We start from the raw sequence: 15,581 nt of genomic DNA, 5'->3' as shown, positions 1-15,581 counted from the left end.
ATGATGTATACACTCCAGCTGCCTTCTAGAGGAACTTTTTTTTTTCACATTATATGGGAGATTTGCTTTTTTAAAAAATACAAAATACAGTATTTATCACATTTTAACAACAATTACAACAACAACACAACAATATTGTTATCACTGATCGGGGACTGAGCTTTTATGAAAATTATTTCCAGGGCAAATGGTTCCTTCTGGGCCCTTGATAGTGCCTGTGGGTTGATCATGTCTAGAACACAGAAATTTCTAACCAGAAAAATAAATAAAGATATCATTTTGGTAAGAGGCATTTCTCAGATGTGTTTTCCCTGTCCAACATGTGTCAGTGAAGGATTTCAAAGGGAGCAAGGTCCAATGCTCCCAAAGAAGTGAAGATACTGACTTTTTGTTGGTTAGAGAAATCAAATTACATTAAGGAGATTTGAAGAGTGGCAATGTAGGGGTGTAGAGACACACAAAACACCCAGGGAATTATTTAGTTCCACCTCTAGGTATACCCTCAGATTCAAATGTCACCATCTCCTACTACAAGATCATCACAATTTAAAAAAGAAAAATTAATTCAACGTCCTGAATTTGAAATTGAAGCTGTGAAAACATACTGCTGTCCAAGGTCACAATTCCAGATATGATTCACTCTCCTGGCTCACATTCCCTCCCTGCTGGAGAGTGTGCGTGGTTTTCCACAATAGATAAGGGTGACATTTACTGACAATACGCTTCTTATTCTGTCTACATGCTTTTCATCCTCTCCTGCTTACAGATGCTGTTAGTAGCTATGCAGGCCCCTACCCAAAAATGATTCCTTTCTCTAAAATCATCTTTGGTGAAGCTTCACAGCTGAACCTTCTTCTACTCGGTCTCAGCATCCAGGTAGCGATACCTCTCAACTGGTCCACCTGAAGTTGGGGTACCCAAACAACAATGGGTTGTGACACAGACAACAGTACAAGATACTGGAACCCAATTACCTTTTTTTTTTTCAACAGAAAGAAACTGGGTTACATCCTTACTTTCCTCATTCAACTTTTCTGATGCAAAGGATGTGAGTGGGGAGCTGGGACTTCAACAGAAAAGATTCCGTATCAAGACAAATGCCCTTTTGTTATTCCATGGGATTGAGTGGCTTCAAGGCCTACAAAACACATATCTCTAAAATCAAGGAGCACTTAGTGAATATTCATTTGCAAATGGGCTGTTTCAATGAATGCCTACCTTGGTCAGCTTGGGGGTGGGGAGATTTGTTTCTTACACAATAGCATTTTTCTTCCTGTCTCTTCTTCCATCCTCTAGGTGACAAAGCTGTGAAAAATCTCCTAGAAAACTGTAATTAACTGAAATTTTAAAAAAACCCAAAACAGAAATGTAGCTTTCTTCTCATTTATATGACCTAGAGATTTTGGAAACTATCAGGACTATTGAGTCATGATTCCAAATGTCTAAGAAGCCAGGATGGAAGACCTAAATCTTTTAGAACCTCTGATCCTTTGTAAAAACAAAAAAAACTCAACATGTTTCCACCAAAATTTTGCTTTATAAGTGATTCAGAAAGTAAATTAGGGATAAGACAAGTTAATCTCAAGTCAAGGACCCATTTAGACAAGTCTTGAAATTCATTGTGGTCTCCAGCTTTTTTAAAACAACAAAGGATATTGGGAAGTGATTCTAGATGTCTAAATTAGAATAAAGACATTATTTCAGCTGACAGATTCAACTTCTTCCACTGATCAGATCCAATTTAAAGGAATCATGTCCTGGTTCAACATAGAATTGTTAAAATTTTTAACAGATGCTATTGATAATCCCTTAGATTATTAAATCCAAAAAATTTTTAAATCCAATTTTCCTTTCACTATGCGTACACATAATTTATGTGTTGCCTATTTCTTGTCTTGGCCTGTCAGCTGGTCTTCATATTTTCTTGTTGATTTCATAGATTAAGAGAGGATTTAAACTGAGGCAAGAGAAATAGCAGTGGGCCTAGCATGTAGTAGGCACTTTGTTGAATTAATAAATGTGACATTTTTGGTCACTCAGCTCAAGGGAAAAAAAAAGACCCATAATTCTCAGGAACTAAAAAGGTCCCTAAAAGACAGGGTAGGAACAGGCTGAGGCCACATGGGATCAAACTGAAAGTACAGATGGTGGATGCCCCCTGCCTGATCTATTTCAAGACAATGCCAAATAACTCCTTTCCAAAAAGAATTAGAGAGGGGACGATGCCGAAAAATGAGTGGGTCAGGTCCCCTTTGTAAGCACAGAGAAGGGGTATGATTTCCAGATTAGTACAGATGTAGAACCAAGTCAAATTGTTATTTAGGAGAAATTTTCATGTTGCAGTGCCTTAATTTTTTTTAAATGTCTGCTATTCACAATACAGGAGGAGGAGTCTTTCCAGGACATTCTGATTTCTAAGTTTCCTAGTCCTCACTACAGCAGAGTAAAGCTCCCCCGATAATTTCCAAAATGTTTGGTCCCCATGACAAGGTGCCCAGCCTGCAACAGAGTGAGTGCCCTGAAAGGCTAACTCAGTGACCACCCTGATCACCCTGTGCTCTGCTGAGGGAAGGGAACATTGTTTATCCCCTGATCATCGAGGCAATTAAAAGAACCCCAAAACAAAGGGACATACATACACACACACATTGACAAATTGGCAGTAGGGTCAAGAGACATCAGGGTATACATGCTCTATCCCAGTTTTTGCATTCCAACAGAACATACAGCATTTCACATTGGGCATACTGTTTGACATCAATTCTACACAAAAACACAGCATTTGACATTTTGACAATATTCCATACAAGACACATATGGAACACACACCATTGGCAGTATACCTTTGGGACATAACAGATTTCCACTTTTTTTTCAACGCTTGGTTTAAATTAAAAGTTTAGTCTTGAGAGATTTTTTTTTCCTGTGCCATGGACAAAGACAGTCTTAGATACACGTGGTGATGGATGGAGAAAAAAAATGAAAATGAGGAGAAAATGATGGGATGCAGGTGACAACATGGATGGTGTAGCCCTGCTCTGCCCTCACATTTTTGACAATGGCCAGTAATGGGCCAACCTTGTGAGCATCTATCATCCTCCCGGATGACTTCCTCTTGACCTGAAAAGATGCTCTCTGTTCTTACATGAAGAGAGGGAATTAACTCAAGAGCAACATTCTGGTTTAAAAAAAAAATCAGGCCACCCACCTAATACTGGGCCAACATTGGTAGCTGTAATTCTGGGCCCATATCCCTAAAATGGCCATATCCTTCATGTCAATAAGTCATACTCTTCAGCTAAAGATCTTGGTACATATTGCAGCTCATGTCCTGCCATATATTTATACGTAAAACCCAGTAACTCTTGGTGTGCCCCAAACACTGAGTGCAAGATAAACTAGGGCTCACACAGGAAAAATGATAACATAAGTAAAAATAAAGAACTTAGTCTAATGAGTTCATATCTGTCACCAGTGACATTCAATAGAACAAACTTAATAAAAAATAAACACCATATATCTTGCTACATAATAATACAGTGAAAGCAAGCCAGGATTTGTGCAAAACAGAGCCTTTGAAATGCATTAGCCATCCCTAGAGCTGCCTGGTGACAGCCATGAGCATTCCTTCCCTAATACTTGTTATCTGCTTTCTGGTCCTACAGTAAGAAATCCTTCAGGCTTCAGTCTTACAATGCGTGCCTTTTACATCTTGAACCTCCTGTTAATGAAGAACAGAGTGAAATACCATTAAGGCAAAATCCGACTAAAGGCTTAGTCATCATTGGACTCTATTCAAAGACAGGTGGTCGTGTCTCAAAGTTCAATCAAGGTTCAAACACCAATGCCTGCTTGGAATGCCCTTGAAGTTGGAGTTTCAAGAATTACTTCAAAATCTCATGTGATGCTCTTCCTTTTGGAAAAAGACCCTGGAAACAAAGGGTCCCGCATCACTGTGACCGGGTAGTGAAGGCAGTTCAGAGTTAGTAAAATGGGCAGTATTAAAGAGGTGAAGAGGGAGATGGAATATACAGCAAAGACTAAAGACATGGACAAATTGACAAGGAAACAGGACAAGTTTTGGTCAAACAGAGTAAAACAGAAATTGGCCTTTGGCAATAACCTCATTTTAAAGAATCAGTGCAGTATGAATGAAGGACAAACGCATTTATTGACCTGAGATCACGAGCAGGATGCACGGGAATTCATACTTACACAAACAGGTTCCCAGAAGGGGTAGAACTGGCCAGGTGATGAGAAAGCTGTTCATGGACTTCAGAGCATACATGCTGATTGACACATGTCTCACCCTTTGGGTCTCCCAAGGACATGGATTTGTTTAACTTGAATCCAAGATCACCGTAACATACCACATGAACAGGCTGTATGGCTATGCAAAGACCATGACCTTTATCTGCTACCCAACCAGGCTACCTAGAAGCCAGCAATCCTGCATTTAAATGAAACTCTATCCTGCTAAGCAGCTACTTCCTTCTAGCTGCCATATCTATGTCATTTTCATCTAAGAGGACAATGAAGATACAGGTAAGGCAAGAATAAATTTCCCCAGAAAAGGACTCTCAGAAAACCTCCTTAATTTATAATATGATCCTTAACACATGTAATGCCATTATTCTGTATCATATTGTCTTAGGTTAGATTTAAAGGGAACACAGTTCTTGAGGAAGAGTTCAGTAGATTATGCTAAAGATTCAAAATTCAAAAAGGCAGTGAAAATATTTCCTCTTTCCTGTTCCAGTTTGGGCCAGTTACTTTTCCATTGCCTCAAGTAAATTAGGATCAATCCTGCTGATGAATATTTTTACAAAAGCCACTTAGAAAGATAAAGTGCTGTAGAGATGGGTAGCAATCAGGAAGGAGGCAAAAGAGCATGCCAATCAAGATCTAAACTATTTCACCTCCTCCTTTGACCTTGGTGTGTTTCCCAAGCGTACCCATGGAACCCAGCTGGCACCCTCTTAGAAAGGCAAAGGGAGAAGGAATGCTGAAGTCAGAAATTCACACAAGACTCCACAGTGGCAGAACCAAGGAGCTGTTTTCCCCATTGCAATATGGAAAGTGGAATTTTTCATCATCACACAGTAAGCTTGGTTAACAAGTTTCATCCCCAATCTGTTGGTTCCAAGAAGCTAAATTGTTTTCCATCATGCTCTGGGGCCTGAGCCAACCTCATCCTTTATACTCAAGCAGCTAAGCATTGTTTCTGCACTTGGATGGATTAATGAAAACCATTTTGTCATGAGCAAAGGTTTGATTATGAAACAGGGGCTTCCAGCATATCATGTGGCCATCTCAACCACCTCTTTCCCTGAGCAGAGTTCCCATTGGTTCTCCAAGGAATGTGACCATTCTGCCCAGTATTTCACCACTGGTTGTGTCAGCAAATAGCCAGGTGTCTTTGGAGCTTGGGAGGGGAATGAGGACCATAAACCCAGCTCCTTGCAGTCCAATCTCCAACAATATATCTCTTTCCAAGGAAGATATTCCTGGACACCCAAAAGTTTATTAAACTGCTATCATCAGGGCTTCCCTCCCATCAACTGTGCAGCGGTAGTCTGGCTGTTATCTCAGATCAAGTGGTGAGCAACTGAGAAACAAATGTTCTTTTGTGGCATTTTAGCTGGGTTCTCCAGACACTTTTTTCCAATGAGGAAAATGAACAATTTAAATTTGCTGAAAAATACAACAGAGGCATTCAAAGGGCTGAGAGGAGCTTAACGCCACTTTGATCATCATGAATTTGGCACTCCTTTATGTCAGGGTGTTATTTCGTCTCATCTTTCCTTCCTCTTTCCATCCTGTATCCCCCAACTCTATCCATCTGTCTTTCTGGAATTTATTAAAATAATAAACTGAGGGGGAAGGGGAGAAGATGAAGGAAAAGAATCAAAAAGTCACTCCTTCATTCTAAAATCTCCAAGATACAAGGAGGTCTGTTATAAGGCAATGGACATTCCCATGCTCTCCTCTGGGCATTTATTTCATCTAAATAGAAGGCTGGATCACTTGGGCCATCAATCCATTGGATTCTATTTTAGAGTCAGAAACATCCTCACTCAGTTCTCAAAGAGAGTGGAGACCAGGGCAAAGGGCCTACCTACCATGCCAAGGAACCCTCACAAAGGGAATATGTGAATATCACAATGGGGTTTCTTGACCCAGATTGTGGGTCTTACCCACAGCAGAGAAGTAGCTCCCAATGCCCCTCTTTCAATTACAGAGATGATATTTGAAAGGCAGCATACACAACAGATTACCCAGAGAACTCACAGTCCCAGTAGTCAGCTGATCAATAGGTGGATTGTCCCCAGGACACTTTGAACAGAGGTATCCCTCTGAGGTTCCTGTTTCTCGACAAGAGGCGAGAACCTCTAACATAAAGCATCACCATCTCCAACCCAAGCTCTGAGGTAACACAGGAAAGGCTGAGCTCCAGGCTGGGAGGCTTGGACATGGACGAAGATCGTCAGGCACAATGGTTGAAAAAATAGCTATCAATTAATGGTGTGTCATCAGTGCAATTGGAAACCAGGAACTGGAGGACAGAGCACCATTATTAACTGCAACCAAGATGGAGGGAGTCCTGCCCCAAGCACTAGGGCACAGCTGCTTTTGCCCAGTGCTTGGTGTCCTCCCTTAAAAAAAACTTAGCTGAAGAAAAGGAGAACACCTTTTCTTAATACCTAGCCTCATTTTGGTTTCGGTTTGGGTTTTTCCTCATTGCTGTTGCTCTGCTGTTCCAAGCATGTCACCTTTCTGTATGGGAGAGCTGGGGCTCTGTAGCTCCACCCTCCCCCAGGTCAGCTGGCATGCAAAGTGAACTTGTATGGGTGCTTGCTTGGCCTCCTTAACTGGGTCATTTTCGGAGTGGGAGATTGCAGACCCTGTTAGAAGGCCCTGGATAAAGAGCTTCGGAGATGCAAGTTTAACATAGAGCCCTCAGTCAATTTTAGGGGGAGGAAAGAGTCTCGGGGAAAGCTGGCTGGGTCTTACAGATCATGACCCCCATTTCTGAAAGACAACTACCTTCTTCATAAGTTAACTGGGCCAAGAAAGGCCTCAAACAGAGCACACATACCATCAGAGCTCGAAAAGTTGCTCAGTCACTGGAAGGCAGATACAAGGTCAGCCGTAAGTGCCAGTCGGGCTGTTTCTTTCTTTACCAGAGGCAGCCTTGTGTGGGAGGTTAGAGCAAGCTTACAAAACGCCGAGGATAAATAGAAGAGCATATTGTGGGGGGAAGGGGATCCATCTCTCCAGGGCAGCAAAGGGCAACTAGTTTTTCTTTTTTTGAGCAGCCTTTCTTTTCTTCTCTCTCTTCTTTTTTCCTATCTTTTCTTTTTTCCCCACTCTTGCTCGTCTGCGCCCCCTTAGATAAAACCAGTAGAACCATTAATAACGTTGAAATGAAACAGTTCGTCTTAATCCGTGCAAATTTAGCATCGCCTTATGAATCAGTCCATCCCCCTTTTCACGTTCTTAGGCCTGGAGGCCCCCAGAAAAGGTTTTTCCCCCTTTGAAAATGCATTAAAGCATTTAAAACATTATGAATTCATATAATAAACCATATCATTGAATAAATTTCAAGTGAATTTCCATAAGCCCCCTAAATTGTAATCAATAAGATGTACCCCACATTTGGCAATTTGCACAGGTTTTGTTAACCTTCAATTCCTGGGGCACTTATTGACCACTATCAAAAGTCCATGCCAAAATGATGCCCTCCCAAAGAGGAGGAGATCACAAATTTCTATCCTTTTTACTGCTTCCCTAAATCTCCAATTATCTTATTCAAAAGTCACAAAGGACTTACATTGCTTAGATTAAACAAATATAAACATTGGAGATTGTGATGAATGAGCTAGATATAAAACTAAGCTCTCCAATAACCCAATGACCTTCAATCTTATCTAAGTGGGTATTTCATCCAACATTTATAGACTGAAATCCACTTAGGCATGTCCCTTCTGTAAGACTCTTCCCTATGTTCACTTGACATCCCATGGAAACCAAGGAGAGCACATAGGCTGCTCATCCCTCATTCTAGAGATTTGACCACCCATCTTTTTTCTTTCTTTCTTTTTTTTTTAATCATGCGTTGTTCTCTTCTAGTTGCTGATCTAAATTTTGTTCATAACTCAGGAAACAAAGTTTTGACTAATGCCCAGAAGAGGATGAGAAATAGTCCATCTTTGTCTTGCTTACTTGCTGCCTGAATTGTTTTTGGTTATGACTGGGACTGTTCTGGAGAACAAGTTAGGTTGTTAGAAGGATTTAGAAGAATGACTGCCCAAGTGACTATAAAATTAAAATGATATGAGCTTAATGGTATTTAATGATTTATGCAGTGAATGACTTCCCTGGATAGTTCAATATTAGGTCAACATCAAGTCACTGGATATTACATGGGGGATGTTATGGATACTAAGGAAGAGAAGGTAAGATAAGCAAAATTAGTGAGCTAGATGTCATCTTATGGGTTTCACTATAGGAAAGAAAGGGGAAAAACTCCATTAAAAAATCCTGCCCTTTTTCCTGTGATCAAATTAAAAATTGAACTAGTCTGTGCAGCTTTAAACCATTTAAAGGAAGGCCTTTTAAGGCACTTGAGCACCAGTTCAGTTTCCTTTGCAAATTTAAGCAATTTACAAGAGCCCCATCTATTAAAAAAAAAAAAAACTTATGAATTTTATTCCATATAAACAAATTCCCACATACAGGAGGTTTTTTGTACCATGAAACAATTAGCCATTTTATTGCTAGTGCATATAATGTCACATTTGATACAATTTCAGTACAAGTGAAAAAATATAGTATGGCTGATTGAGATTGATAAGCTACAGTAACATCATATATATAATATATATTTTACAAATTTTGTCAGTAGTTGGGTGTAATATAGAGATTTAAACTACTGACATTCATATGGCTCCAATTCAAATATATGAATTGTTCGATGAACTATAAATATATTCTGAAATACATTTGCTTTCTGAAGAAAAGTTGAAAAAAAAATGTGCACAAAAAATATATCGAAAGCATGCCATGCCAAAAGCTATAGCCACTGCCTGAATCATCTGCAAATAGCATTTATCCACAGAAATTTCATTCCTGCCAACATTTCTGATTGAAATATAGACCCCAAGTTGTGGTTGCTTAATGATCTAGGGTATTAGTGGGTAAATGCTCTGGTTTCAGAAATCTCAGAGGTTGTATGGCCCTGCATGGACAAGATGGCCTTTCTTTGGAGCCAGTTTCAGGACCAAATACCTAAAAACTGCTGAACTTAAAACTCTATTCAATTTAGCCAACATTCTTTTCTGTTTCCAGGAAAATGGGGATATGGATCTGGTAGTCCTGAGGCATGAGCCAACTCCAGTGTCCTGAAATGGAGCACATGGGGTGTTTTTAAACATTTTAAAGCACTGTAAGCCTAGGGCAAGCTGAGAACCAGGAAGGGGGGGGTGTTCCTAGAGAGAGTTGGCAGTAGTCAAATGGAGGTGAGCTTCTACTTCACCACTACCACAGCTCTTTGGATCAGATCTCCAGTACAGAAAAAGAGAAGTAGAAGCAAAATTAAAGCATGGCTTTTGGACAAGGGATGGGGGAGGGATAGAAGAAGACACTGGGTACACAGCTGCTAATGGGGTGATGGCTAGCGCTGAGGCCACAGCAGTTTGTATCCCTGAACCAAAGAACAATTTGAGCATTTCCATTTGTGTTTGTTTCTACTTGAGGAAGCTGGAGATTAGCCTTGGTCTTGGAGACTAGGGATCTGAATTTCACTTTCATTAACTATAGCCTCATTTCCAGCATATCAGATTAGTAGTAAAGTCATATGGACATCTAAGGCAGGGAAAATATGAATCTCTTAAGTCACTGGGACACTACTGATCTCCTTGTATAACATTCAGCAGGGTGTCCCAAATGACCCAATCAGAGTAATACAAGCTATCCCTCTTCATATCAATGGGATTCCAGATTGGCCAGCAAATTAAAGAATCCCCTTTTCAATCCTCTTCTTGAGGGCAGGGAATGGAGTTTGGTTCAGTTCTCAACTTCCATTTGACTACCTTTTTTTTTTTTTCAATCGATCCCATTTGGCCATCATTAAGCTAACTGTGCACCCAGGCTCACGATAGAAGAAAGGAAAGCTTCAGAGTGAGTTGAATAATAGATTTTGAAGTAATCATGGATTAAAAAAAAAGTAAAAATAAAGAAAGCATTTGGCTGGTAAGAAATGCTATTTTATAAAGATGATGAATCTAGAAAAACCCCAGTTATAGAGATCTGACTCGCAAGAGCAGAGTCAGATCTGTCTATTATTCTCTGTTACAATAATGTACCGGTGCACTATGGACTGCTTAATTGTGTACACATTTGATAAACTCCCAAGCTTGCAATAGGTTCATGCCTTATCCCATAGGAACACTTCAGTCCTTCTGAATAAGGACCCCTCCCCCACCCAAATTGTTACCCTTTACATTGGTAAGCTGTGTTTGCACTTCCCAGCTTGGATTAGCTGAAAGTCCTTTTGTGATTGTCTTGCTTACTTGTTTAAAGCTTTTTCCAGGTATTCTTGAATCCATTTTAATTTAGGATCAATGCATACTTGTCTGCTGTTGCTCTTCAGCTTTGCCCTGCCAGAAGATCAAAACCACCAGAAAGAAAAGCAATTTTTGTTAGTTAAAAAATTACTTTAAAAGGAGAAAGATAAAAATGACCAATAATGAAACTGAAGAGACACTATGTCTTCCAAGTGAGCACTTCAGTCAATTTTTAAGCACAGCTATTAATATATGAAGACTTTTTTTTTTTCTGTAAACCCTATTTACCTATCCTCATCTCTTCTTGGATGATAAAGTGACATCCCTGGGATGCAGGAGCAACCAGCACAATACCGCAGAAAAAGCAATAGATTGAGTCAAAGGACTTCGATTTGGATCTCAGCTCTGCCTTTTGCTACGTGTGCAACTTTCATAAATACCTAAATTAACTATAAAGGGCATATGAAGAAAGACATTATCTGCATCCAGAGAAAGAACAGAAGTATGTATAAAAAATTATATATATATATATACATATATACATTTATATATGCATATGTATGTGTGTATACACACACATACCTATTTGTGTCTAATGGTAGTCATCTCTAGGATGGGAAGAAAAAAAGGAAAAAAATAATTTACATAATCTTGTTGTATATTTGAAAGGAATAATAATTTGTGCATAGCAAATTTGCAATTTCATGTGCAATCATCTTTTTTATTGCATTATGTTGTGGAAAAAACTTGTTTTATTCCATAAATTAAAAATAATTTTAAAAAATCATCTAATGTCTCTGGGTCTTAGTTTCTGTTATCTTTAAAATGAGGGAGTTGGAATAGGTAACTTCTAAACTCTCTTCTATCTGCAAATACATGATCCTATTATGCCAGCTTCCATCTAGAAGTTATTGGTTCTAGGATTTTATGGCACCGTTCCAACCTAAGCATTAAAGGGCTAGGAATCCCACTGCCAATCTAGGGAAAGAATAAGAGGACTTAATGACTAAATATATGATAAACCCACAAGTACAGGACAGTTAGTTCTACACCACATCTGTGCCATCTAATTCAGCCTATCTGGTTGGCTTAAACAAAGAGGACCCCGTAAGGATTTTATTTTGCAAATTACTTATCAAGGTACCTGTTTATTATAACACAAGGCCAGTTCAATGAAACCTACGTAGGCCAACACGTCCTAGGAGAAAAGCCCCCAGAGAATTAGAGAAATTGAAATGAGTTTTTCCCAAAGCTTTGGGATCTCACTCCAAACCTTGGGTAAATAAAGATTTTTCCCCCCTCCAAACTGTGCTATAGGTAGTTTTTAACCTAAAGTTCAAAGTAGAAAGGCAAATTAGATGAATTTAATGTGGAGAGGGGGAAAAAGTAAATTTCTCATGAAATTCTTGTAAAATAAAACAGATTATATTTTTTCTTTAAAAAAAAAAACTGCACTCTGTTTTCAACAGAAAATAAGTAAACCGCAGAATCAAAAACTATATCAGTTACAGTGTTCACCAAGACTGAGGCTTTGGGAAAAAACACATGGTATTTAAAAACAAAATATATTTTATATGGCTCTTCATCAGTGGGGAATTTGACTAGATGATAGTTTCAGGATTTATCTTTTGGGGCAATATTTTTTCCTTAAAACAAAACTCAGAGTTCTTTTGGGATTCCTACTGCAAACTGAACTTCACAAAGAAGGAATTTAGTTTAACAAACACAAACAAAAAAAAAAAACCCACAAGAAAACAGACCAACTGTATTTGGATTGTCTCTGGGTTCATGGAAAATTGTTTTAAATGACATGCTTTAGGATTTGGGAGGAAAAGTTAGGTTTTGAAAAGAATCTCTTCTCAGGTTTTTAGAAGAACTTACCTTTTTCAAGAGAAGACTGATTAAAATGGAACAAAGGTTGACAAGGGCAAAAGAGCAAGAATGAAGGTAAAGAAAATGGATTGGAAATGGCAGACAATTGATTTCTGGATTTTCTTTCACAAATACTAGGAACTTAAATGTTGAGGATGAAGGATGTCTTTCTGGCCACAAAGATTTTCTTCAGTAGCCTGTTGCCACATTTACTACAGCTCCAGATTCCTTTCCTTCCTATACCACCTTATTTTCTGAAATAGCTTAGTTTTAAAAGTGAGCTAAGAGAGGGGAAGAGAGAAAAGACAAGCTGTTTTCCTGAAATGGCAAGTACAAAGTCTTTTAATTGTCATATGCTATCTTCATGTCCCCTTGATTTAACAAAATAATCTGCTTCTATGAACTTAAGATGTTCATTATTTGCATTATATTTTAGGGATATATAATCAATCAGTAAATGGTTTATTGGTTGATTTTGTTTGTTTTCATTGACCAAGCTTTCCTGTAATGATCTATTTGGAGAAGCACTGAATTCTGGTAGTGTTTCTTCCACTGAGCTACCATCTTCCAATTATGTTTCATGGTTTTCAAAGAGTCTTTTTTAGGTTTTGATTGGCAGAATTCATTTGAAACTTAAACTAACCAAAATATTTATAAGTAAAGTCCATAGATCCATAGTGAATTGGAGTTTGACTTCCTAAGGAAATGGGAAGAAGGAAGAAAGCATCTATTAAGCACCTTCTATGTGCCAAGCACTGTGCCAACTTTTCTTTTCTTTTGGCCTTTTATTTGTTGGAGGGTGGGGAGAGCACATAATGATCACCCTAGTGATCACACATGGCATTTCAGGGGATCCTCCCCAAAGGGCAGAGGTTCAGAGACAAGGGCAGGGTCTTACTTCTCTTGCAAGTAACAAAAGGCTATCGACCAGTGCTTGGCACTTCTTCCCAGGCTACGCAGTGAAAGATGACTCCCCAGACAACTTACACGATCTGGAGAGCGCAATTGGGTGTGTTGAGGATTTTGAGATGCTTGATGTTGGCTTTGGCTACGTTGCTCTCGGTGAATCTGCAGGGACATCTGTAGCTCAGACTGACCGGTTTTCCTAGAAAGAGCAGTGAGAAAAAGGTTTCACATTATGCTCTCAGTCTGCATTAGAAACAAGCAGGGTCTAAAACTGATATGAGAGGTTAAGGACCAGAGACAAAAAAGGTGCAGCTTATAACCAGCACAAAGGGAGAAAGGGAGCAAACTTCTCATTCCCAGGTGAATATCTGAGGGTCTTAAGTTCAGCCTTTGCAATTTAAGCAGACAAAAGAGCAGGTGGGAATTTGGAACCTAAGAAGAGAGAAGAGATTTAAAATAAGGAGGCATCCAATTGTCTGCCCCCCAGTGCTATTAGCAATTAGAAAAAATAAAGACTACCATCAGGGGTACTTTTCTGGGGTACTTTTCTCCTACGTTTTCCTTAGTAAACTTATTTTGCCTTTAGGGTAAATGAGAAAGGAGATGAAGGGAGAAAGCAAGAGAGATTAATTCCAGAACTTCCCAAGGAAAATAAGTCTCTCTTCCAGGTTCCAAACCGGCACTTTCTGACTTTAGCCAGAGCACCCTGGTGCATTTCCAAGTTTTAGGACCCTGGATCTAGAGCTGAAATGGATCTTAACATTATTTAGTCCCACTGCTTCATTTTACAAATGAGGAAACTGAGGCACAGGGAGGGTAAGTTACTTCCCTAAGGCCACAAAAAGAGTAAGCCTCAAAAGTGGGATTTGAACTCAGGTTCTTGGAAATTTTGATTTCAAAGAAGAAAGAGTTTATACAAGAATAATCCTCAAATCTTTGAATTCACAGTAAAAGTCAACAACTTTGCTGCTTCCTACCCAAAGGGAGGGACCTTGAGTACCATGCCCTAGGCTCTAGGCTGAGAAACCCAGGACCTCTGGCCCAAAGCCAGATGTGGTACTCTTTCTTCAGCCAAAGCCCAAAGAATTCAGCAGCCTCCTGGGTTCTCTTATTATGTTCATTTGCCAATTTACCAATCTGCAGAATACCATAATTGACATTCATTAGTGCAAATTAGCAAGGGGCTTCTGTGACATCCACCACTCATCCCCAGTGTCTACAACTGGAAGGCCCTGGAGGGGCTAGAAATGTGCGGGTTCCCCTCCTCCTTTCAGATTTTCATCCAAATGATCCTTAATACTCCAGGCTATTTGGATTCTTGAATTCTTTCAACAGGAGTTGGACCAGCATCTGAAATTATTTACTTTGCAAGTCCAAAAAACATATTTGCGTGTTTAAAGAATTGCAAGAGGCTTGGGCAGAATACTTCGATTTCAGTATCTTCAGAATGAGTGAGTTAGGGTCAAAGCTGCAGTTAGCATCTGCAGCCTTGACTGGTGGAGAGGGTGGATGGAGGGAGGGGAGGTGCAGGATATTCATTCCTTTCTTTCCAAAGTCTAGTGTTGTTCAATTTGATTGATTGTCTGATTTGGGGAGAATAGTTTATTTCAATTCCAAGGTTTGGAATAAACAGAACATGTTACTCTCCAAGGTCAGACAAGCCCTGACTGATAACCAAGAAGACGAAAGCTTGTTTTTAGGTCTGGGCCATTTCTGTTTTCAGTTGAGATGAGAGGAGTATCCAAGGGGTAGTCCCTCTGAATACATCTGACCTGAAAGTTATTGCCAGCCTTGCAATTTCCAGGGCCCCTGCCCAGGTCAGATGCAAAATGAGAAATCCAGGGAAGAAGGTAAATTTCCATAAAATCACATGATGATACATTTAAAAGTGGAAGGGACATTTGAGGTTATTGAGTTCAACTCTTATTTATGGGTGAACTGAGTTGCTTAGTGTCACACAGGTAAGTGCGTGCCCGAGGCTGGTTTCACACTCAGTTGCTGATTCTGTTTTGTTTTTTTTTTCTCTTTACCCTATTGCTTCCCAGAGAGCAATTCTTCCTTTCCAAAGGATGCCCAGTCAGCAAGGAGGCAGGGTCTGCTTGCCTTCTGAAACGACTCCCTTTCAAAGCCCATCTTTGCTACTTCTTAGCAGGGAAGGCTATCAACTCTTTCTTTCATCAATGGAATAAATTGATAGACTGACAGATAAGATATAGATAGATAGATAGATAGATA

At 39.5% G+C, this 15,581-nt stretch overlaps 1 protein-coding gene across 1 annotated transcript in view; it reads right to left on the bottom strand.

The window, feature by feature from the left end:
* Positions 1–950: 950 nt before the first annotated feature.
* CXCL12 (C-X-C motif chemokine ligand 12) overlaps positions 951–15,581 on the bottom strand; it is a 21,023-nt gene continuing 6,392 nt past the window's right edge. The window contains exons 2-4 of the mRNA XM_027847402.1: positions 13,428–13,545; positions 10,575–10,661; positions 951–3,721 (exon numbers count right to left, since the gene is read on the bottom strand). Of these exons, the coding sequence (XP_027703203.1) occupies positions 3,706–3,721; positions 10,575–10,661; positions 13,428–13,545 (221 nt within the window). The 3' untranslated portion in view covers positions 951–3,705. The remainder of the gene's footprint in view (positions 3,722–10,574; positions 10,662–13,427; positions 13,546–15,581) is intronic.

This window comes from Vombatus ursinus, unplaced genomic scaffold (genome assembly GCF_900497805.2).
Source record: "Vombatus ursinus unplaced genomic scaffold, bare-nosed wombat genome assembly UNPS02015404.1, whole genome shotgun sequence".
Classification (NCBI taxonomy): Eukaryota; Metazoa; Chordata; class Mammalia; order Diprotodontia; family Vombatidae; genus Vombatus; species Vombatus ursinus.
The sequence above is the reverse complement of the archived record's forward strand: the minus strand, read 5'-3'. Positions and strand labels throughout refer to the sequence as shown.